The sequence below is a fragment of the Lepidochelys kempii genome, chromosome 17, assembly GCF_965140285.1.
Source record: "Lepidochelys kempii isolate rLepKem1 chromosome 17, rLepKem1.hap1, whole genome shotgun sequence".
Classification (NCBI taxonomy): Eukaryota; Metazoa; Chordata; order Testudines; family Cheloniidae; genus Lepidochelys; species Lepidochelys kempii.
This window is the reverse complement of record NC_136396.1, coordinates 11,842,466-11,865,963: the sequence shown is the minus strand read 5'-3', so window position 1 is coordinate 11,865,963 and position 23,498 is coordinate 11,842,466. Positions and strand designations below refer to the sequence as shown.

Genomic DNA, 23,498 nt, shown 5'->3' with positions numbered 1-23,498 from the left:
CCCCTGCTAGATTGATCACTGCTTGCCGATCCAGCAGGTAGTATAGACATACCTGGAGTTACACTGGTGATAGTGAGAGGAGAATCAAACTTTATGTTGGGTTTCTTTCTTTCTTCTGTTTCTGAGCAAAGTTTGAGAACTCATTTTTGTTGGTTTCCTCCAGCACTTCGATTTAAGAAATGGTTGCTTTTACAGCATGCCACAGATTTGGTCTCTTTGTAAAAAGTAATACAGTATGTTGCTCCAAACTATGCATTTAAGTATGATGGAGGACAGGATTAAAATTCCAAATGATCTGGACAAACTGGCGAAATGGTCTGAAGTAAATAGGATGAAATTAAATAAGGACAAATGCAAAGTACTCCACTTAGGAAGGAACAATCAGTTGTGCACACACAAAATGGGAAATGACTGCCTAGGAAGGAATGCTGTGAAAAGGGATCTGGGGATAATATTGGATCACAAGCTAAATATGAGTCAACAGTGTAACACTGTTGGCAAAAAAAGCGAACATCATTCAGGGATGTATTATTAGGAGTGTTGTGAGCAGGACATGAAGTAATTCTTCTGCTCTATTCTGCACTAATTAGGTCTTAACTGGAGTATTGTGCCCAGTTCTGGGCACCACATTTCATGAAAGATGTGGACCAATTGGAGAAAGTCCAGAGAAGAGCAACAAAAATGATCAATGGTCTAGAAAACAAGATCTATGAGGGAAAATTGAAAAAATTGGGTTTCTTTAGTCTGGAAAAGAGAAGGCTGAAGGGGTACTTAAGTTTTCAAGTACCTAAAGTTGTTACAAGGAGGAGGGAGAAAATTTGGTCTCTTTAACCTCTGAGAATAGGACAAGAAGCAATGGGCTTAAATTGCAGCTAGGAAGGTTTAGGTTGGACATTAGGAAAAAATTCCTAACTGTCAGGGTGGTCAAGCACTGGAATAAATTGCCTATGGAGGTTGTGGACTCTCAGTCATCTGAGATTTTTAATAGCAGGTTAGACAAACACCTGTCAGGGATGGTCTAGATAATACATAGTCCTGCCTTGAGTGCAGGGACTGGACTAGAAGACCTCTCGAGGTCCCTTCTGGTCCTATACTTCTATGATTCTATAATCTATCCATATTGGCAGTCTTCGCTTGTGTTTGTGTGAAAACATATTGTAGGCATAGAAGGAGTCTGATGACAATAATAATACCGCCAAGCTCTTACATAGTGTTTTTGATCTATAGATCCTGTAGCTCCTTACATGGAGATCATATTCTCCATTTTACAGATGGGGAAATGAAGGCACAGAGAGGTGAAGTGACTTGCCCAAGGTCACTCTGTCAGGAGTCAGGCATTCGAATCCAGGTCTCTGGAGTCCAGTGTTCTGTTCGCTGGAATATGGTGCCTCCTCATAATCTGTTTTCATGGAATGGTTGTGACTTCCTATTGCCACATCATTTAGAAGCATTCCCTTGATTTGCATCCAGTTGATCATCCCAATGTCCTTTCCAAAGAGGTACGTCACCTTCTGATTCTGAGGCACTATATAACGGGGCTAGCTAGGCCCTTAAAAATAACAAAAGAGGAGAATGGGAACAAATTAGTGATTTAAACAAAGGTATTTGACCTGCAGTCTAATCTCAGCCATTATGCTGAATCCCTATGTGGTCTTGGTAGGTTTTCTTTGCCTGAGTTTCCCCACTTGTCAAATGGAGATAATCCATCCCTCTCCAGGTTAATCTAGACTAGGAAAAGTAGCTGAGGTCAGGTTTACTAACATTTTACCTAACCTGACCTAATCTGGATCTTTCCCCTAGATTAGATAAAGGTTTAACACCTTTTACCTCAATTTAGCCCTCCAGGTGGGACTGCTAAGTCTATCTAGGTAAATGACATTAACCTGTGCCTACAGTAGGGAGAAGGTCAGGGTTAACTAGCCTTTTCGTAGACTAGAAAAACCCACAGGATGGTTGTAAGGATTGGCAGTTGTTTGTAAAGTGCTTGGATATCGAATAATCAACACTTTGCTCTTATGGAGAGAACTCTTTCATCTATCAATATCGAAGTATTTTACAAAAGCAGGAAGGTATTGTAATCCTTATTTTGTTGATGGGGAAACTGAGGCACATACAACTGGGGAAACTTGTCTGGAGTCACATAGTAGGTCACTGGCAGAGGTGGGAGTAAAACCCAGGTCTCCTGACTCCCAGTTCAGTGCTCTTCCCACTGGACCACACTGCCACCAACAAAACATTACAAATTCATGTTGAGAGAATACATGCTGATGTGGGTGGTACATAGGTTGAGTTTGGAATAGTCACATTGTTCATGAATGGGGTAAGCCTGACCGCATGCATGGACTTATCACCAGAGCAGAAAACCCTAGATGAGATGAGGTCTTTGCATGCTTCTCCCTCTGTGTTGAGCGAGTGAGCAGACTGAGCCTTCTGCTATAAAGTGCCTGTCTCCAGGCCCATCATCTGGTAAGATGAGGTTGAAGCAGAGGGAGGGGAGACATGACATTTCTGGGAGGTGATCTGGACTCTAGCTGTATGATGGCTATGGGAAAGGAGGTTAGGGCTTTGCAGGTGGGAGTGGTGGCTGGCTATGTGTGTGGGGGAGAGGTGTGTTATGGAGTTGGCAGGCAAGAGTGTGTGTGAACAACGTGGTGCTGTGCTGGGGAAGCGGATTGCTGGTGGAAGTTGGGGAGGAATCGACAATTGATCAAAGGAGTTGCTTGCTTATTTTGCCCGCTGCTTGCTCATTTTGTCTGGTTAGTCACACATGCAATCCAGCAGCATGTGCACTAAGCATGGGATACCACGGCCCATTCCTCTTTCTCTCTAGCTGTGCCCTGATGTCTGATCCATGCTCAGCCATCTGGAAGGGTAAAGGAAAAGCCATGCTAGTGGCTGCAGGGAAGACCAGTAAATTGGCAGTGGAAGTAAGATGCAAATAAGCTAAGCTCCTGCAGTTTCCTGTTTTGCCTTCCCTTAACCAAAGCAGACGGCACCAGAAGTGTTTAGCCATATCAAAAGGAGCTGAACTAGAAGTTTGAATGACTTCCTGCAGCTAATTTCTGCATCTGGCGTGATACCAGCACTGCCTTGATGCTTTGTAGCGTGGAGTAGCCTGTCATGTGCACATTTGGGACTGTCAGACAGATTTTTTTTTGAATTTGTGAGGCTTTGCACCTGGAACATTCAGGGCTTAGAACTCCAGGATGCAATTAAGCAGCATAACTTGTGGATAAACATCTTATTTAGTAAATTGTAGGGGAAGGAGGTGTGTTTTGATTACCACAGTATTCCAGCCATGAGGTGCCAGATGACTGCTCTACCAGCAGCGTTAAATCTGATTTTAAATACTGTTATCTTGCATTTTCTGAATGTGGAGGAATAATTAGTGGTCAGGTAAGCAGAAGAATTGTCCTACCATATTGTCAATGGAATCAGAAGAGGTCTTGTCTTGTATGCACATATGCTGTGTATATGCACTTGAAGGAATTATACTTTGGTATTCATTTTTAACACACACACACAGTTCTCATCCTGCAGTCCCTTGCTTGCTCAGTTAGACCACTGGAAGTCAGTGTGGCTGCTGATACAAGGGCAGGGAACTGGGAATTTACATTGCAAAGTTTCACAAGCTGTTAAATGCTCAAGGTTGTTTAGAATAGTCTGCTTCCGTTTACATGACTCTCTTAAAGTTCCCCACACTTGTCATAAATCAGAAAGTGGCTGCATATATATACACATGTATTTGTTACCTTCGTGTATTTGTAATGCATGACTGATCTCCTGTGACATTCACCTCCAACCTTCACTGCTGAGGAGAGACAAGGATAACACACACTTACCCTAGCTATGCTACTTGTGGCTAATCTCTCTCATTCTCAGGAAGACTGTCAGAATGTAGATCAGCCATCATGTTTTTGATAGATTAATTTCAGGAATGTACATTTATACACACATCAGTACAAGGGTCCCAATCTCAGACTAGAATTTCAAGTAGACAGGCTGTTGTGTAAACTGGAAAATATTTATTACAAGTAAATAATGGTTGTTAATTTTAGAAGACAGTTGCGCAATTATTGTACTGCAGTGATTGGAGCTTAGTATGAAGTGATTTCTGGTTGCTGTTCAGGAAGCTGGTTTTGAATTCTAAGACCTTGATTCTGCAGAGCACTTAAGCATGTTCTTAAGTCCAGCCCTATTCAGTAAAGCATCTTGAGCATGTTCTTAAGTCTCATTGAAATCAATGGAATTTAAGCATGTGTGTAAAGTTAAGCATGTGCTGACGTGCTTTGCTGAACTGGGACCAGTATTCTGACGCAATTTGAGGCCTGCTTGCATTAGGATCATCTCCACTTTGTAATACAGTGGCAATGATGACCAGTGTTGGCATTCGAGTGCACTGTGTCCTGGTTTAAGCATAGGTGGGTTAGTGGCCAGGTTATTTTATGGGAAGAGACATTGACTTTAGAGTTGGTTTCCTTCCTTGGTCTATCAGAGTCCAAATCCAGTTGTTTTGCAAAGGCCTGTCTGTTCTCCCAGGCTTTTGAGAAGAGGGTAGGTTGATGAGACTGTGAGTGGGCTCCAGGGGGGTGGCATTTATTACTTGTAATTGGCTGTTAAGATTCAGCCACTTTATTAGTTTGTCTGTAAAATCTGTTCTGCTTTCAAATGCACAGATGTCTATCGAGCAAAAACCCCAAGTAGTGACAACGTTGTTTGAACGTACATTGACACACTCAGTCTCGAATGGTTTTCCAGGTGTGTTTTATAGTAGAAATAGAAATCTCTCCCCCTGTGGCCATAGGCATTGTCTCCGTGCGGGTATTTCTAAATTGCAAATTAGAGTTATTTGAACCTGTTTATAAAGACTCACCGTGTAATGAATTTCAAAAGGATTGAAGTTCTCTTCCTTTGTCTGGTACTTATGTGGCCCTCATCACAGTAATATCTGAGCGCTTGATCTTTGCAACATCTCTGTGAAGCAGAAAAGAGCTATCATCCCAGTTTTACAGATGGGGGAGCTGAGGCATAGAAAGGTTAAGTGAGTTTCCCAAGGTCAGACAGGAAGCCTGTGGCAGAACAGGGATTGAACCCTGGTCTCCTAGTCCTAACCACTGGATCATCCTGCCTCTCCACCCTTCCTACAGCCTAAACATCCCATTTAGCCTAGAAACTTTAAAAGAGAACTGGATAAATTCATGGAGGCTAAGTACATTAATGACTATTAGCCAGGATGGGTAAGGAATGGTGTCCCTAGCCTCTGTTTGTCAGAGGGTGGAGATGGATGGCAGGAGAGAGATCACTTGATCATTACCTGTTAGATTCACTCCTTCTGGGGCACCTGGCATTGGCCACTGTTGGTAGACAGGATACTGGGCTGGATGGTCCTTTGGTCTGACCCAGTATGGCCATTCTTATGTTGTTATGTTCTAAACTCAAATGATAGTTTGCAGTCTATGTGGAGCTCTGCATTGTTTTTGTCTGAAACCATAGTTGGCTGATGCCACTATTTTATAAAGAGGTTTAATTTTTTGTATATCAAAGCAGAATGAGGCTCTGCAGGGATCTGGAAACTGAACAAAATTACTGATGGGATATTGCTACCAACTTTGAAGCCTGCCCTTTCCCTATATCTTGCGGCGTTTAGAGAATGAATAGGAGAAAAGCCTTTTCTGACTGAGGTGAAAGAGTCTCTGCTTCTCATTTGGCTCTAATGTTTTATCCTTCCATCATTATGCTTTTTGCGCTACTATTTCCACCAATGGCCTTCATGTTCTTTTTGTATCACACAGTGTTTGAAGTAAGATGCCTGCAGAACTGAAGGGGAGAACATCCTGTGTTTCTTCCTTTATAAAACTATAATAGATTGTTTGTGGGAGGGGGAATTGAACGACTAGCCGATACTAATGCTGACATATTTCACAGGTACAAAGTACAGACCAGCTCGAATGATGCCAAATAATCCAGGATTCTACTGTACAATCTAATTGCATAGCAGAGGCTATAAGACAACTGTACAGGGATATGTCCTTGCCAATTACCCAGGGTCCAGTTCTGATTTCAGTAGAGCTGTGGGTGGAATAAGATACTACTCTCTGTTCTATGGCATAAGGAAAAGGAGATTAACCCTCCGCAGGCACACTTTGATACCCACCATCATCACCTGACATCAAAAACTTTCTCACTCGGAGACCTGGCCTGCTGATGGGACATTGCAGTTCATGACATAGTTGGATTGTGATTTTTATGGCCTATTGGTATCAATGCAATCCTAACTCCTGGGCTGCAATGTTGCCCTGATAAGGATGGTCTTGCAAATCTCAGAAGAGGCTGCAATCTTCAAGGGGTTATAAGGCACAAACAAATGCTAAGCATGCATCAGCTCTGAAAATTGTGTACTAAAATTAATAAAACTTCTTATTTTTAAGCAAATAAAAACCTCCTGATGAGGCCTGTGGCAAAACCTCCATTGTCTCCAGTGTTGCAGAATCCAGCCCTTATGGAATTGGTCGCATTGGTTTATTCACATAGCTAAGGACTGCAGGACATTGTCTATGGGAAATTTTTAAAATGCTATTAGGTTCAGTGTCTGATACTACTCATCTAGTGAGTGATGTGCAGAAAAGCCTCCTAGATTTTCGATGTTTAACCCAGAGTCCTTAGCAGCATTGATTTAAGTGACAAGCCAGTTCAAGATGAAGTACTCCATTAAAATGTAATGCCTGACAAGTATGAACTGCTTTGAGGTTTACTTATGAAAATAATTACTGAAATGGATGGGATGCTGTCCAAATTAACCTTGGTAAAAGGGGCCCACAGTTCTTGAGAAACAAAGTTCTTGAGAGGTTTCAGAGTAACAACCGTGTTAGTCTGTATTCGCAAAAAGAAAAGGAGTACTTGTGGCACCTTAGAGACTAACCAATTTATTTGAGCATAAGCTTTCGTGAGCTACAGCTCGCTTCATTGGATGCATACTGTGGAAAGTGTAGAATATCTTTTTATATACACACAAAGCAAGAAAAAATACCTCCTCCCACCCCACTCTCCTGCTGGTAATAGCTTATCTAAAGTGATCACTCTCCTTACAATGACAGGTTTCAGAGTAACAGCCGTGTTAGTCTGTATTCGCAAAAAGAAAAGGAGTACTTGTGGCACCTTAGAGACTAACCAATTTATTAGAGCATAAGCTTTCGTGAGCTACAGCTCACTTCATCAGATGCATATCGTGGAAACTGCAGCAGGCTTTATATATACACAGAGAATATGAAACAATACCTATTCCCACCCCACTGTCCTGCTGGTAATAGCTTATCTAAAGTGATCATCAGGTGGGCCATTTCCAGCACAAATCCAGGTTTTCTCACCCTCCACCCCCCCACACAAATTCACTCTCCTGCTGGTGATAGCCCATCCAAAGTGACAACTCTTTACACAATGTGCATGACAATCAAGTTGGGCTATTTCCTGCACAAATCCAGGTTTTCTCACATCCCCCCCACCCCCATACACACACAAACTCACTCTCCTGCTGGTAATAGCTCCTTACCATGTGTATGATAATCTCCTTACAATGTGTATGATAATCAAGTTGGGCCATTTCCAGCACAAATCCAGGTTTTAAACAGGATTAGCAGCAGGAGAGTGGGGTGGGAGGAGGTATTTTTTCTTGCTTTGTGTGTATATAAAGTTCTTGAGAAAAGCAAAAGTGGGGAGGGGAAGCATACCATAGCACTTAGTGAAATGACAATGTGTCTAATGGACCACATCTGACATTCTGAAGGAGCCATAGATGTTAAGTAATGAATTTAATTTTCAGAGTATCTAGGATGTATTTTCTCATTTCCCCCCTTTTCTCTAGAAAATACCAAATGACAAAAGGTACTATTTCTTTTCTAACCATCAATCTAAAGGTCCTCTGAGACCAATCTCTCTCTCTCTCAGGATGAAAAGCTGATGCTTTATTTCATATACTGAAGGCTAGACCTTCAGCTGGTGTAAATGGACATAGCTCATTTACATCAGCTGAGATTTGGTCCTATGACTGACACACAAAAAATAGTTCCATTGCGTTTAATGGCACCAGTTTCCAACAGGCTTGTGAGTTTCCCTAGTTATGTGGTTGTAGGCAGTGGTACTGAATTGCATATTTTCAGCACTCTTGGTGGAAGTTTACAATCCTCTTACTTCCTAATTTTACCTAAGAAAGCCCCCAAACATCTATGGACAAATTCATTTGTGTGTTGCCTGGAGGTTGACCGGTTGGGAGTTTAGAATGGGGTTACAGTAAAAAAAAAAAAAAAAAAAGACTGTTAAAAATGCTATCCTCTTACTGCTCTTTGCTTCCTAAGTTTCTTATGCATCACATCCATTTAGTTTACTGATTTAAAAACAAATGTTTCCTGCACTCCTCTATGGAGTGCTAATGTTGCTGGGGAAGCCACTGTGAAGTGTCTGCATTAGGAAGAACATAGCTTTACTTTCAGGTACTTGGCTGAACTTGGGTCAGATCAGTGTAGCTGCATCATTTTACACCAGCTGAGGATCTGGGTCCTCTATTGGAACTGTAATCTAATGGCCTGATTCTCCTCTCTTTAGGCCTGGTCTATATTACAGAGTTTGGTTGATGTAAGGCATCTTACATCGACCTAACTCTGTAAGCATCTACACTACAAAGTTGCTCCCACCAAAGTAATTTGCCCACTTCATCAACCTAATAACTCCAGCTCTGTGAGAGGTGTAGCACTTAGGTCGACGTAGTTAGGGCAACGCAGTGTCTGTTACTTACATTGTCTGTTGGCTGTCAGCTCCATGTAGGGCTGACAGCTTGGGGTGGGAGGGGGGACACAAGTCTGATGAGGAGACACACCACTCACAGAAGCGCTTCTGGTGAGAAGACACCCCACTGACAGAAGGAGGGTAATGTGGACATGAAAAACTGCAATAATCACTGTGGTGGCTGTACAGCGATCTACCTGAGGTTGACTTAATTTTGTAGCGCAGACAAGACCTTACTGGTCTTTCCTCTTTTTTTTTTTTTTTTTTTTTTACTGTTTTACTTATGCAGCTTCCCTCTCTCAAAGAGAAACGCTGTTAGTTTCCTCTAGTGTCAGGGCTCAATCCTGGAAGGTGCTAAGCACTCTCTGGCCCTGATCCAGCAATGCACTTTCAGAATGTAAGTTGTCCCATTTCGCTGTCCATGTGCTTTGCTGGATCAGAGTCAGGGCGGTCAGCGCTTTGCACAACTGATTCTTAAAGGAAGAGGGGATCCTCTTTCTAGACCTGTTTTACCGCTGAGGTAGGGAGCACCCACAGCCTGCACTGACAGCAGCACCACACAGGATTGGGCCCCAACATGCGTAACTTGGAAGTTAACATGAGTTCTTGGGTTCATAATCCATTTTAAAACTAATTTTAAAATTACACTATCCAGCACACGTAAAGCTCTAGTATTCATGGCTCGCGATCGGTCCCTCACCCTCCTTCCCGCTAGAAAGGGAACTCGACACACACACGGCTTGGATTTTGAAACCAACCTCAACTCCCTAATGAAGCCAGTGGGAGCTGCAGGCCACTTCTACAAGCAAATCAGACCCTAAACTTCTAATTTTCCCACATGCAACAATAACTTGAGGGAAGCTCTAGCAGGCAGGTTAGCACAAGCATTGGCGCATAAATTGGTCCCTCTGCCTTTTCCTTTCCCAAGTGTTAAGCCTCAAGCACCCTGCCCCAAAGAAGTCAGTCAGAAGGGACCAGCATGGGGTTGTGATCTGCATCAGCTAGTGTTTGAAAACTATTTTGCTAATCCCCTGCGTTGGATGTTGAATATTCTCTCTCTCTCAGCCCCCATTATACAATCTGTTACCCCTGCAAGCACCTGGCTCTGTGACATGGTGGCATCTGTTGACTGGGCACAAATGATACAAACACCTAGCTCTCCAGGGTCCTGGATCTGTTTTGGATACAGCGCCGGCAATGAAGGGGATACTGTCTGCATCTGCAACATTATTACAATTAATGGATTCACCTGCCCCCTGGTGATTTCCTCTCCTCCTCACCCCACCACTTTGTGAATGCAGCACTTCCAAACTGGTGCATGTTAGGGCTCCTGCAGTGGTCTGTCAAGGCACCAAGCTAACAAGGCTTTGTGTTTGTCTCTGACATCCTGCCTATCTCTTGTGATAAAGAGCTTCCTCTTTTCCAGGGTGTCCTTTTCAAGTGCTGCTTTTTCGTTTTCATTGTGTTTATGATAACAACAAAAATCTCCCCTTCCGTGACCTTTGCAATAAAAGAAAAATAAACTGTTCTTTCCCAACCAAGTAATTATTTGTAATTAATTTAGCAGGAATTAATTGCTGAACTGCAGCTTGATCCTGATTTCTTTGCTCACTCATGAGAAATGTTGCTGGCTATTAATTTTTTTTGCCCTCTGCTTCTGTGTATTTCTCTTCTGGATTTCCTTTTGTATCTTGCTTTTATTATGTAGATGTGATCTTTTTTCTCTTTTGAAAATTCCCATTCTAAATGATTATTTTTGTTTTTTAAGTGGGAGTTATATAGCTAGGGAGGCCTTTTTATTTTATATTTTTAAAGTTTGTTTTTATTTTATTTTATTTTGGCACTGGTATTCAGCAGTCTGTCTGCTTTGCATTTGGATGGTCTGATCCGCTGGCAGAGTGAAGTTATGTTAATTGGTAAATTGATGCTACCTGACAGAGCAGCTGAGCTCCGGGTCTTTAAAAATTTTGAACTTCTTAAGATGTAAAATATCTGTCACTTGAGTGCTTTAGCACAGGCTAAACATGGAAATTTGCATGAGGCTTAAAGGAAAATACAGACCAACCACAGCATTTCAGAGCTGTAAGTAGTTTTGTTTTTTTTAAATTGGTATCGTCTGTGGTGGTGATAATAGTTCCATAGATCTAATCCCATCTCAAATGGCACACTGTTTAATATTGTTATAGCACAGAGGTTCCTGTCAGAATCTGGAACCCATTGTACTAAGTCCAGGGCAAGCACATAGTTACAGGGAGTCCCTGCCCTGAGGAGAATATATTCTAAAAAAGAGAAGGGACAGACAAAGAAAAGGGGTGCTACATACAGCCAAGTGGACAGATGGTGATATGCATGTGTCTGGCTAGTTCATTTTTGTGTGTGGTGTTGGGGGTTTTTGCCCCCCAGGATGAGTAACAGAAGAAAGGTATGGGGAGAGAAACATAAAGAAAATACAGTATTATGTACCTGTGATGTATTTGCATTTCAGAAACAGAACATACAACCTACTAATCACTTCAGCTGTAAACTCTTTGAAGCAGGAACAGTCTCTTTGTTATCTGTACGGTGCCTAGCACAATGAGGTCCCGGACGATTGCTGTGGCTCCTAGGCACTGATGCAATAAAAAATAAATAATAACAGCTAAATAAAACCCGATGTTGGCTACCCCCCATTTCATCTGAAAAGTTTGTGTTGGCTTAAGGCTGAGCAAAGGATTTCAACCCAGGACTTCTGGGTTCTATGACTGACTCAGCGACTGCCTCACTATTTGAGTTTGGAGGCAAGTCATTTACCATATCTGAGTGAAATTTACTTCACCTTCACTCCCCTCCTCCCCCACAAAACCTTACTCTTTGGGCTTTGTGCAGTGCGGTAGATCCAGCCCCACAAATCTCAAACAGAGGCCAAGGTACAAAGTGATAAAGCGAAATATTTTTTCACACAATGGGTAATTGGGCTGTTGAACTCATTGCTGTAGGAGGTCATTGAGGTTAAGAATTTAGGAAGAGTCAAAAAAGGGTTTGGACATTTATATGAATCACAAGAAAATGCAGAATTAAAATAGATTATGCTAACAGAAGCTTTGAAGGGATAGTGAAGCTCATGCTTCAGGGTTTAAACTAATCTCTTACTATGAGAGATTAGGTGGAGACCAACTGCAGCAAATCATCCCACATCTGCCTGCTGTAGGGTTCTTATACTTTCTCCCAAAGAATCTAGTCCTGGCAACGGTCAGAGAAAGGATATTGGACTAGAGGGACCTTGAGTCTGATCCAGTTTGGCAATTCCTATGCTCCTGTTCCTGTACAACTGACCCACTCCAGCATTCATTTGTTCAGCCTACAGGATCCTCTGCAGCATTTCCATGCATTGTTAGCCCATAAGGTCATGTTTCTGTGTTGCTGGCAGCTCTCTCCAGCTGTCTAAGCTGTGGCATTTATGCGATGTGCAGGCCTCCCCCCCTGACCCCCTCCGGCCACCAGGGTGAATACGATTCTGCGTTCAAGTGGCTAAAATGGGCTAAAATTGAATATGCAACGCATGATTAATGGGGGTAAGCACTTTGAGATCTGCAGGTGTAAGGGTATGTACTGCTGCAGAAGTGTGATGGTATTATAAGTGTATCTTATAAAGAATTACATAGGTCAACCCAACCTGAGAGAGAACTACTAGAGAGCGAAAGAGTTTTTTGTAGGATTGAATGGTTGAAGTTTCCAAAATAGTCTAGGAGATTTACACACACATCTGCCACTTACAATTAATAGAAGATGCATGTCTAAAGCCCTTAGGCTGCTTTGAAAATTTCAGCCTCATTTCATTTCAAGGGGTCATTTAAGGTGAAGTTGTCCATTAACACCCCTCTGGTCATAGTGGGGGAAAGTGCGGGCGACGGAGAGGATGGAACGCATCGGTTGCGGGGGGGGGGGGGGGGGTTGGGGTTGCTAGTTGGCCACTTCACCTTGAATGGTCCCTTGAAATACGTGTTAATAACTTACGCTAAACAATCTGTTCCACCTTGTATTTAGCTGGGACACTCAGAGTACCTTTCCCAGACCTGAAGAACTCTGTGTAAGCTTGAAACTTGTCTCGCTCCCCAACAGAAGTTGGTGCAATAAAAGATATTACCTCATCCACCTTGTCTCTCTTATACCCTGACTGTGACATGGCTACAACAACACTGCATTATTAATGGTGTCACTTAAAGTTTATACAGGAAATCGCTAGGGTTGTTTGATGTTTTTGGTTTTTTGGTTTTTGGTTTTGCTATCTTTCCCTGATTTAGACATACTCAGCAGTCCAAAAATTATTATCCTGAAGGAACCCCAGTAATCTTGGCCAGTTAGTGTTTTATACTTTCTTTGGTTATTGGAAAAGACTGCAGGTAACTTTAAGAAATATCTTCTCCATATCTTTCTACTCTGAGATCTGGTTGCTTTTTTCTCTCTGATTACCAGATGTAGATTACCCAACCACTGTAGCCTTCTGTTTCTCAGGTGCGGGGCTTCTTTTGTTCCCTTCCTCTTAGTTGTTTGTTCATTAATCATAGCAAACTTCAGAGATTGACCATCTAGATTGCAAATACTGTTTGTTTTTAATGTCTAAACTCATTCACTTCAAAATCTGACCCTACACGTCTCTGTGCTTGTTTCCCCATGTGTGAAATGGTGATGCTTACCTGCCTTGTTGTGAGGTTTAATGAAAGTGCTCTGAGGTCTTTGGAGTATTTTGCACTCCAACTACTATTATTTATGAAGTCTTTGTTTTCTACCTCTGCAGTCTTGGCTGAAATCCAGCCTAATTTTCAAAGTACTTCTGACCTTATCTTAGTCTCAAAAGGTACATAAATATATTCTGAGAACCTGGCATGAGGTGATATGGCTTGCAATTTCTGCTCTCTGGAAATTGTTTTTCCCCTTCACTTTTAAAGATCATCCAAAGCATGACTGACAGGTTGGTATGGGGAAACGTGCAGAGCTAAAATCTAGACTAGACATAGAGTGTTTAAAACCGTACTACGTTAAAGTGTACTAAGGAACCTTTAGTGCATTCCAGCAGGTTCTACACAGACCAATTAATACACAGTATGTTTGTGTGCTTTAGAAATCAAACCCCTGTAGAGCACATTACCTCACCATGTAGACAAGCCCTCAGATAAAACTGGTATCCTAGTAAATCTAAACATCAGTTTTCAAGCCAGTCACATTCTTTTGTATAATGCTAATAGATGAATGTTTACATGTTGTTTTGGGGCATACTTTTATGTAATTGATCAGATAATAGGCTGATCTTGTTCTGCCTTTTGGAAGGAATATTGTCAAGTCAGATTTTCTCCAAAATTTATACAAACTTTTACAAAATCTCATTGACAGAAATGTTTCTGTATTTTTTAAAAAAATTTCAATGCGAGCCATTCATTTGGAAGGCTATCATATTCCAGTGCAGCAGCTGCATCCTATCAACCATTGTATTGTGCTAATGTATGAAAACCAGAAACTGAATCTGTTTCCTTCTTGCATTTGTCTTGGCTTCTTTAGTAAAAATAAGGAGCATAAATGGTGAAGAATAAATCAGATTTATAAAAACTCCTTCCACTCTAACAATCTAAAGCAGTGTCAATAACACAGATCCGGAAAGCCTAGCTTTTAAAGAGATGATTTTTTAAGGTGATGGTGTTTTGTACCAAACCTGACTAGCCCAGGATCATTTCAGTTTAATACACTGACAGAAGGGCTGTAATATTGTGCGCTTCCTTTTGTTGCATTTTCCTGATGACAGTATCTTCTTCTTCAGCCTGAATCCCTACAGCTATGATGAGAACTGCCTCAGCAGTAGTGAAGACCACATCCCACTGGCTGCCTTGCCCTTGCTGGCCATTTCCTCCCCTCAGTACCAGGATGCAGTTGCCATGGTGATTAGCAGAGCCAACCAAGTTTACAATGAATTTCTCAAGTCTCCAGATGGGACTGGTTTTAATGGACAGGTAAGACTGTTTCCTCTTACATCAAAGAAAAATGCTTTGGGCAAGGCTGAGTTTCCATTATTTTAAGCCATTGTGTTGAGTGTATCAAGTTACTAGTATAGGGATGACACAGCAAATAAGATGAAGCAGTGTTAGCATGGGAGTGCAAAATGTCTGTTAAGCCTCTGTGTACCTTTCCCAGACCTGAAGAAGAGCTCTGTGTAAGCTCAAAAGCTCTCTTTCGCCAACAGAAGTTGGTTCAATAAAAGTTCCTCACCCACACTCTCTCTCTGTTAACCCTCTGAGCATGTCCAGGGTGAACTAGAAGCTTCCTGAAACCTGAGCAGTGTCAGTCTGAGCTGGTAACTCCATGCAGTTAATAGAAAGACTGGACCAAAAGGTGTGAGAATATTGGAATTTTTGGTTCATTGGCAATTTTAAAAAGTTTAAAATCAATATTTGAGGTCAGACCAAAAACTAAAATCTGGAAATTTGTCAGCAAATTGAAAAGCTGAAGAAAATTTTTGTTGTGGGTTGAACAAAATTTGAAACACTTCATGTTGCAAATGTCAAAACAAAACGTTTTGGTTTTTTTTTTCTGACTTGTTCCCTCCCCCCTCCACCACCACTCCAAAGTGAACAATTAATCGAAACCAACACACATTCATGAAATGTTTTGGTGTGGTTGAATCTGCAATTCTCACTGGAAAAAGTTTCAGCTGAAAAATTTACTCCACTCTAGCTGTACCTTCTCTCCCAGACAGTCCAGTTCCCAAGTTTGTATAACCCCGTTGCAGATGATGGGAGTTGAGGGACCTCAGCACGTCTCTGATTAGGCCATAGGGAATCGAACACTTAAGTACTGGTGTCAAGGTTCCTCCCCCACTCTGAACTCTAGGGTACAGATGTGGGGACCTGCATGAAAAACCTCCTAAGCTTATCTTTACCAGCTTAGGTCAAAACTTCCCCAAGGTACAAAATATTCCACCCTTTGTCCTTGGATTGGCCGCTACCACCACCAAACTAATACTGGTTACTGGGGAAGAGCTGTTTGGACGCGTCTTTCCCCCCAAAATACTTCCCAAAACCTTGCACCCCACTTCCTGGACAAGGTTTGGTAAAAAGCCTCACCAATTTGCCTAGGTGACTACAGACCCAGACCCTTGGATCTTAAGAACAATGAACAATCCTCCCAACACTTGCACCCCCCCTTTCCTGGGAAATGTTGGATAAAAAGCCTCACCAATTTGCATAGGTGACCACAGACCCAAACCCTTGGATCTGAGAACAATGAAAAAGCATTCAGTTTTCTTACAAGAAGACTTTTAATAAAAATAGAAGTAAATAGAAATAAAGAAATCCCCCCTGTAAAATCAGGATGGTAGATACCTTACAGGGTAATTAGATTCAAAAACATAGAGAACCCCTCTAGGCAAAACCTTAAGTTACAAAAAAGACACACAGACAGAAATAGTTATTCTATTCAGCACAATTCTTTTCTCAGCCATTTAAAGAAATCATAATCTAACACATACCTAGCTAGATTACTTACTAAAAGTTCTAAGACTCCATTCCTGGTCTATCCCCGGCAGAAACCAGCATATAGACAGACACACAGACCCTTTGTTTCTTTCCCTCCTCCCAGCTTTTGAAAGTATCTTGTCTCCTCATTGGTCATTTTGGTCAGGTGCCAGTGAGGTTACCTTTAGCTTCTTAACCCTTTACAGGTGAGAGGAGCTTTCCCCTGGCCAGGAGGGATTTCAAAGGGGTTTACCCTTCCCTTTATATTTATGACAACTGGTATCCCCCTCTCTTGTCACAGTGTCAGTAAAACACCGGGAGGAAGCATGATCTTATGCTTGAGGACTGGGGAGATCTGGGTTCAGATTTTGGCTCTGCCACACATTCCCTTGTGTGACCATGGGCAAATCACTCAGTATCACTGGGCCCGATACAAATCCCAATTAAATCAGCTGAAAGACTTGCATGGAATATATTGGGTTTGGGATCACCATTCTCCTGTAGCTACCTGGTCTCTAAATGGGGTTACTAATACTTCTCTACCTTATTTGAAGATACATTTATTACTGAGTGTGAAGTGCTTATAAACACTTGTGTGGGGGAGCCTTTAAAGGTCTAGATAGATACAGTTGTTTTAAGTACAGTGAGGTTTCAAAGGCTCTGAAAGAAGAAAAGATTTTTAATCTGAGAGTACAGTGTAATCTTCTGAGGAAAGCATGAGTTTTATTACACAAACAAATTGGGGTTTTTTTTCATAACAATAATAGGATTATGCTGTGGCATATCAGTTTTTTTAAGCTAAAATTTGGTTTGGAGCCAGTTTAATATCCATAGTAAAAATGTTCTTGCTTGGAGCTTTTAAAAAAAAAAACCCCGGCTACTATGACAGAACATTATGAAAGGTGAGATTATGCAAAGAAAAATTATACCAATTACAGAGATAATTATAAAACAGAGCTCTTCCAGTAGAAATTGAATGTTAAGAGGTTTGTTTTTCTTTAGGCCAAAGCTACAAAAAAGGCTCTTTTTGAAAAACGTCTATTGGAAATTCACCTGGGAGGGTGTAAACAATCTCAGTATATTTTGAATGTTTCCACCACACAGGAGAAGTGCTGATATCATTAGAACGAAAATGTGATGTCATTCTCTGTATTGTTCATGGTCCTCCATTTTGGCAACTGGATAAAAGCATCCAATTCACCTCTAAATATATAGATCTCTAGTTATAAAATACGTACAGTATAATTAAGTGAAAGTGGACTGGGAGTCCGGCCTTCAGTTCTATTCCCAGGTCTGCCACTGACCTGCTGTTTGACCTGAGCAAGTCACTTCATGTGTCTGTGCCTCAGTTTCCTCTCCCACCCTTTCCTCTCTTGTTTACTTACTTTACAAAATCTTCGGGGCAAAGGACTGCCTTGCTCTTACAGCAGGAGGGGCTAGCTGTCCAGACTATGTGCCCATCTCAGACTACAGGCATGTCTCAGGGTGGCTAGCCCCACCTGCCACTGTAGTGACATTCTATTTGTAGCACACTAGCTGTCATTGAGGTAATGCAGGTATGTCTCTTTGAGGTGGGAATCACATCCTGCTACTCTAACACTCATAATCATCATTATTAAAATGAGAGTTGTCATGGTAAGTGCAATGAGATGCCATTAATCCCTCACAAAACGTGCCGTTCATGTAGTGTTACAGGTTCTGTGTAGCCAGGTGGATTTTCAGTTCGTTGTGGGGTGCATTGGAGGGGGTACTATTATTAAATTAAAAACTCACCTGAGATGTGGGAGAACCCTGTGTTGCTTGGTTCAGAGCAGTGACTTGAATCTGAGGCCTTGTCTACACTGGCAAGTTTCTGCGCAGTAAAGCATCTTTCTGCGGTGTAACTCCCGAGGCGTACACACTGCCAAGCCACTAAGTGCACAGTAGCAGCGCTGTAAAAAACCCACCTCGATGAGAGGCCTAGAGCTTTCTGCGCCGGGGTACAGTGCCATGGTGCCAGTGTAGACACCCTGGTCGATTACAGCGCTGAAATTGGCCTCAAGGAGGTGTCCCACAATGCCTGTTCTTGCCTCTGGTCATGAATTCTACTGCCCTGCCCTCAGGTGACCAACCGTCAGCCCCACCTCTTAAATTTCTTGGGAATTTTGAAGGTCCCCTTCCTGTTTTCTCGGTGACACGGGCAGTGGGTCTCAGCGCATCTTTCCAGGTGACCATGCCAGCTCCACGCACCAGGCGATCCCCCGTTTGGGGCAATGTCGAGCCGCTGGACCGCATCAGCATCTGGGGAGAGGAGGGCTGTGCAGCCCCAGCTGTGCTCCAGCCATAGGAATTACAATACCTATGGACAGATTTCATGATGCATGACAAAACAAACAAAACTAATTCCCTTCTGGTGTAAAGCTGATGGAGGCAGCCCCTGTGCCACCCTTTGGCATAGGGAGCATGTTGGTGGGGAGAGGAGGAGTGGCAAAGTGGCTATAATGAGATCCACCAGAAACTTTGCAACCCTTGGCTGCTGCAGACTAGTCCCCAGGATCAGGGAGCTGTTATCAGGCTTCGTGATGCCACCCCCCTTTGCCTCCTCTTTTGAGTCAGTGACTCTGGCTGGATAAATATCACTATGTAGGACTCACATGAAATCTCTTATTCTGGGCAGGTGTGCCTCATCGGTGACTGTGTTGGAGGAATTTTGGGGTTTGATGCCATCTGCTACAGTGCTGGCCCTGCGGGTGAGAGTCAGAACAGTAGCAGGAGAGGGAGCCTCGGCAGCATGCAGGTAAAACTCCTATGGGTTAATTCCCTGTATGGAAGCCAACTGGCACTATGAAGCAGCTGTCTGCGAGAACAAATACAAAGCGTTGGTAAATTGCAGTAGTGCTGAATATTTCAGCTGTTGTTTTCAAGTAAAAAGTCATTGATGTATAGGAAAACTTTCCAACTTCGGGTTTATGATGCTTGCAAGTCGTTAACAAATGCTTTTTTGGCAAATCCATGGGGTGAGGTCATGGAGTGCCTTTCAGTGTATCCCTATTTGTGATTTTAAGGCACCCTCTCCCAATAATCTGTCAGCTCCTGTCTATTGCTAGAATCTACTGTTTTTCATTTTCCCCATAGAGTCTGGAATTCTTAATGCTGCTGCTAGAGGCTAATGTCGCATTAAGACATGCTTTAATGGCTCATGGAAAGCATGCCTTGGTTACACTGGGGAATGCCAGTCAGCTGAGGGTCTTGTGAATGGAGCACTAAGCACACTCCGGAGTCTCTAAATGAATCCTATTCTAATGAGAAACTCTAAATTCAGATAATTTTTGAGACATAAATGTGCTTTAGAAAGTAGTTTGTGATAGAAAAAAGCAGAATTAGGTTTTTTATTACTATTATGTTAATATTTACGTTGCATTATTGATGTACCATTTCAGAAAAAAAGATCAAAGATAAATTTAACTAATCTTATGTAGTCTGAACAAAGTTTCTCAGGCCTTGAGAGGCAGTGGGTATGTCTTCACTGCACACTGAGCCTGGGTTGTCATTCTGGTTTAAGCCCAAGCTCCCCCTTTTGTCCACATGCAAATCAGTCTGATTCGGGTCAGCAAGCACTCAGGCCCTGGATGCTAGGACCCTGCTAGTGGGGTTGGTCAGGGCCCAAGTCATAGTGTGACTTGGATCCAAGCCATGTTGTTTTGTCATGTGGACACAGCTCAAGCCCCAGACTCAAGTTGGAAGGTCTGCATAGTGCAATATGGACGTGCTAGCATGGCTGTGAGGCCTGATCCAGCAATTGTAAACCCAGGTTTACAAAGCAGTGTGGACACTCAAGTGCAGGCTTGAAAATACCGAGTCCACAAGCCCAGGTCTCACAGACCCTGGTTTACAATGCAGCGTAGACGTGACCAGTTGACAAGGTAGTGGACTAGGTAGGGTTCAAGAGCTGGGGGTTTTATTCCTGGCTCTGCCATGGGCCTATTATGAGACTCTGAGCCAGATACTTCATCTTTTGACTCCTCAGTTTCCCTATCTCTACAACGTGGATAACGTTTCTGACTTCTTTTGTTCAGCACTCTGAGATCTATGGATGAAAAGTGCAATATAAAAGCTAAATGGTATTTTTATTAAGAAAAAAAGACTGCCTCCTAATACTTGTAGGAAAGGAAATATTCCTAAAACAAATTACCCCATAGCTACATTGCTGAAATTTCTCTGCAGCTAGCCATTCTAGCACTGAACATTGTCGTGTCACTCAACACCGTTAAGAATTGAAAATCATAGGTCCCTATCCTGCAGTTGGATGCCCAAGAGCTTCAGTGGGATTCCGCAGGGACCATCATGAATCCTACTGCAGGATTGGATCTTGGAAGTGCAAGTTATTGATACTTTTTTAAAAAACTGACATATTTTCAGCATAACAATCACCCTTTTGGCTTGGCCATGTAGCTTGACTCTCATCGTTCCCTTCACTGTGTTCCCTTCTTCCTCCTCCTCTCCTCCTTTATTTCCCTTTTCTCTTCTCTGTATTTACTTCTTGTCATGATCCCCACTTTCCTCTCCCCCTGCCCACACTTTTTTCTTTTTATTCCCCCTTTCCTTTTCATCCTCTCTCACCACACCTATTCATCTATTTCCCCCCCACAGCAGGAAATATTAAACAAACAAACAAAACAAAACACTTGGATGAAATCCTGGCCCTATTGAAGTCAAAGGCAGTTTCATCCTTGGTATATCATCATCATCGATTGGAATTTGTGCCTGGTCTATACATCTATCCAGTCTTTATGGGTGGCTTGGGGTGCTTTGAACTTTTCCCTTCTCTTACACAGACAGATTGAGAGCGCTTAACTAGGAGACCAATTTGTTTCCTGGAGTAGAAGGTCAAAGCGACTTCGCTGAGTGCAGAGTACAGTTGAGCAAAACAGTCAGCCTACAGGCAGGGGGACATGGCATTTGTCTGAATTTTGGCAATCTGAGCAGTGCTGGTAGGAGCAGAATGTCCTTATGTGAGAGGAAAAGATGCTAGTTTATCTGTGCAGCATTTATTTTTATTATATTTCACCTACAAAGCAGACTTGTGTAAGATCAACTGAAAGCAATTGTAAGGAACCTTTCAAGCTTATTCAGTTGAATTTAGCACTTGGTACCGAAAGATGCTCAGAAGCTGTTGCCAGGTGCTTTAGTGCCTCTCAGGACTGGGGCATGTGAGGAGGAGATAGTTGTAAATGATATCTCTGTTGCTTGTGACCGAAAGTTGGTACTGATGTTGGTTTGCTGGCCTGGGCAGAATATGAGTTTAGTGGCCCTTAATCTACATCAGGGGTCTCCAAACTTTGAGATGAGGGCCATATTAATTTTTGAAGGGGTTTCGCGGGCCGAAGCAACTGTGAAAGAAATTAAATACGTGAAAATATATGTAAAATATATGCAAAATTGTTAAAAAAAAAACAAAAAAACCCCTACTCTTCTACATCATAAAAGCAGCCATTAACATTCATACCAACTGGTACCCTTGTTGGGAGGCCTAGCCCAGAGTGGAGAGAAGAGGCCAAGGATCAAATAGGTGTGGATTCTGGTGGAGAGGAGATGATTTTTGTTTTTATAAGATCTCCAGGAGAGGGGTTGTCTCGTCTGTTTGTATTGCACTCAGCTCCCCATCCCACTAAGACCTTTGGGTGTTACCTTTCTATAAATGTTTTTTGATGATAATGCCTGTGTTTTTACCTCTTCTTGGGATAAATAGAAGAAGTCAGTTTCCCGGGTTCTCAGTGCTTGCAAAAGGTATCATAACAAGTTTACATAATTATTCGTACTGTGGCAGTCCTCACAATGTGTTAGGTGCCTTCCAAACACAAAACAGGACACAGTCTTTGCCCCAGGATCTTACAGTCTAATCAGACAGTTAGGTAGAGAAGATGAAATACGAATTCCAGATATTCTTCCTTTGAATAACTATCTGCTACCCTCAGCTGCCCCTGCCTAGCAATTAACTGGAGTTTCAGTAGAAATGGACCTTAAGGAGAAGTTTGCTGGGGGGGGATTTGTTTGTTTTGTCAATCCCAAGGGTATTTGTGAAATGAAATTAATTGGGTATGGGAATCCTCTGTTCTGAATCGTAACCAGGGAAGAATTTTATGGTCTGATTATGAACCCTGAAAATAGCATAAAATTAGGTTTATATAGCTCCCTTCATACTCCGGTTATTCCAAAGTGCCTTATAACAATAAGTTAGAGAAAGGGTACTGCAGAGACCGTTATGTTCTCTGAGTAGCGCACAGCCTTAAGTATTAGAAACTTGTACTATAGAAGGGTATGTTAATATGTTACAGCAATGTAAGTAGGGGATTATAATAGAAATACCAATCAAAATTCACCTGCAGAGGCATTGGAATATGCCACTGTAATTTCTCGGCTGTATTTTGGGTTCCAATATGCCCAGAATAACCAGTGGAGAATTACAGTATGAGTTCTCATCATACACAAAGAAAAATATGTATTCCCATTGCCTATCATGTATAAGCCTCACTAGATAAGTGTTTAAGGAGTTCACTATACGTTCTAAGGGAGTATAGGGAAATAAATACATTCTGCTTTGACCGGATTAATAGTAGTAATAATACCTAGCTCTTGTACAGCAGTGTACATCTGTAAATATCAAGGTGCTTTACAAAGGAGGTCTGTATCATTATTCCCATTTTACAGTTGGGGAAACTGAAGCTCAGACCGGGGAAGTGATTCAGACCAATGGCAGAACTGGGAATACAGCTCGGTTATCCAGAGTCCCATGCCAGGACCCTCCCCCACTAGAACACACTGTCTCTTAGAAGAGGAGAATTTTGTTCTCTCTTGCTGATGCTGTTAAAATATCATTCAAGATCTTATTGAAAGACGTTTGTTTGACAGGATTTTAAAGGGAGGCTCAGGGTTTGCTTACAGTAGCAATAAAGGGGTGGAAAGGAGTTTTTGTAGGTGGCTGGTTCAGCTTCTGTTGAATTGATTATTTTAATGCTGCTGAGATTTAATTGTATTACTGGCATGTTAGGACGCCTAGAGCTTTGGAGAGTGGTGTTTTAATTATTAATTAAGTTGAAATAACTAAATAGTCTTTTCAGCAATCATCTCAGCTTTCTTTTAACAGAGAATGTTTGGTGATTTTTCCCCTCTCCCCCCCAACAATAGTTTAATTTGTTTCTCAGAATAGTTTCCAAGTACAGTTAAAATAAATGTATCAATGTGACACAATGTTCCCATGCAGTGTAG

General features: G+C 42.1%; 1 protein-coding gene across 7 annotated transcripts in view; it reads left to right on the top strand.

Annotated features, from left to right (window-relative positions):
* PITPNM3 (PITPNM family member 3) overlaps positions 1-23,498 on the top strand; it is a 357,638-nt gene that overhangs the window by 262,381 nt on the left and 71,759 nt on the right. For all 7 annotated transcript variants that reach the window (XR_013634779.1, XM_073315263.2, XM_073315260.2 and 4 more), the window contains 2 exons: positions 14,564-14,753; positions 18,910-19,029. Coding sequence is in view for 6 of the 7 variants with exons in the window: in XM_073315263.2 (XP_073171364.1) it covers positions 14,564-14,753; positions 18,910-19,029 (310 nt within the window). In the remaining variant the exon portion in view is untranslated. The remainder of the gene's footprint in view (positions 1-14,563; positions 14,754-18,909; positions 19,030-23,498) is intronic.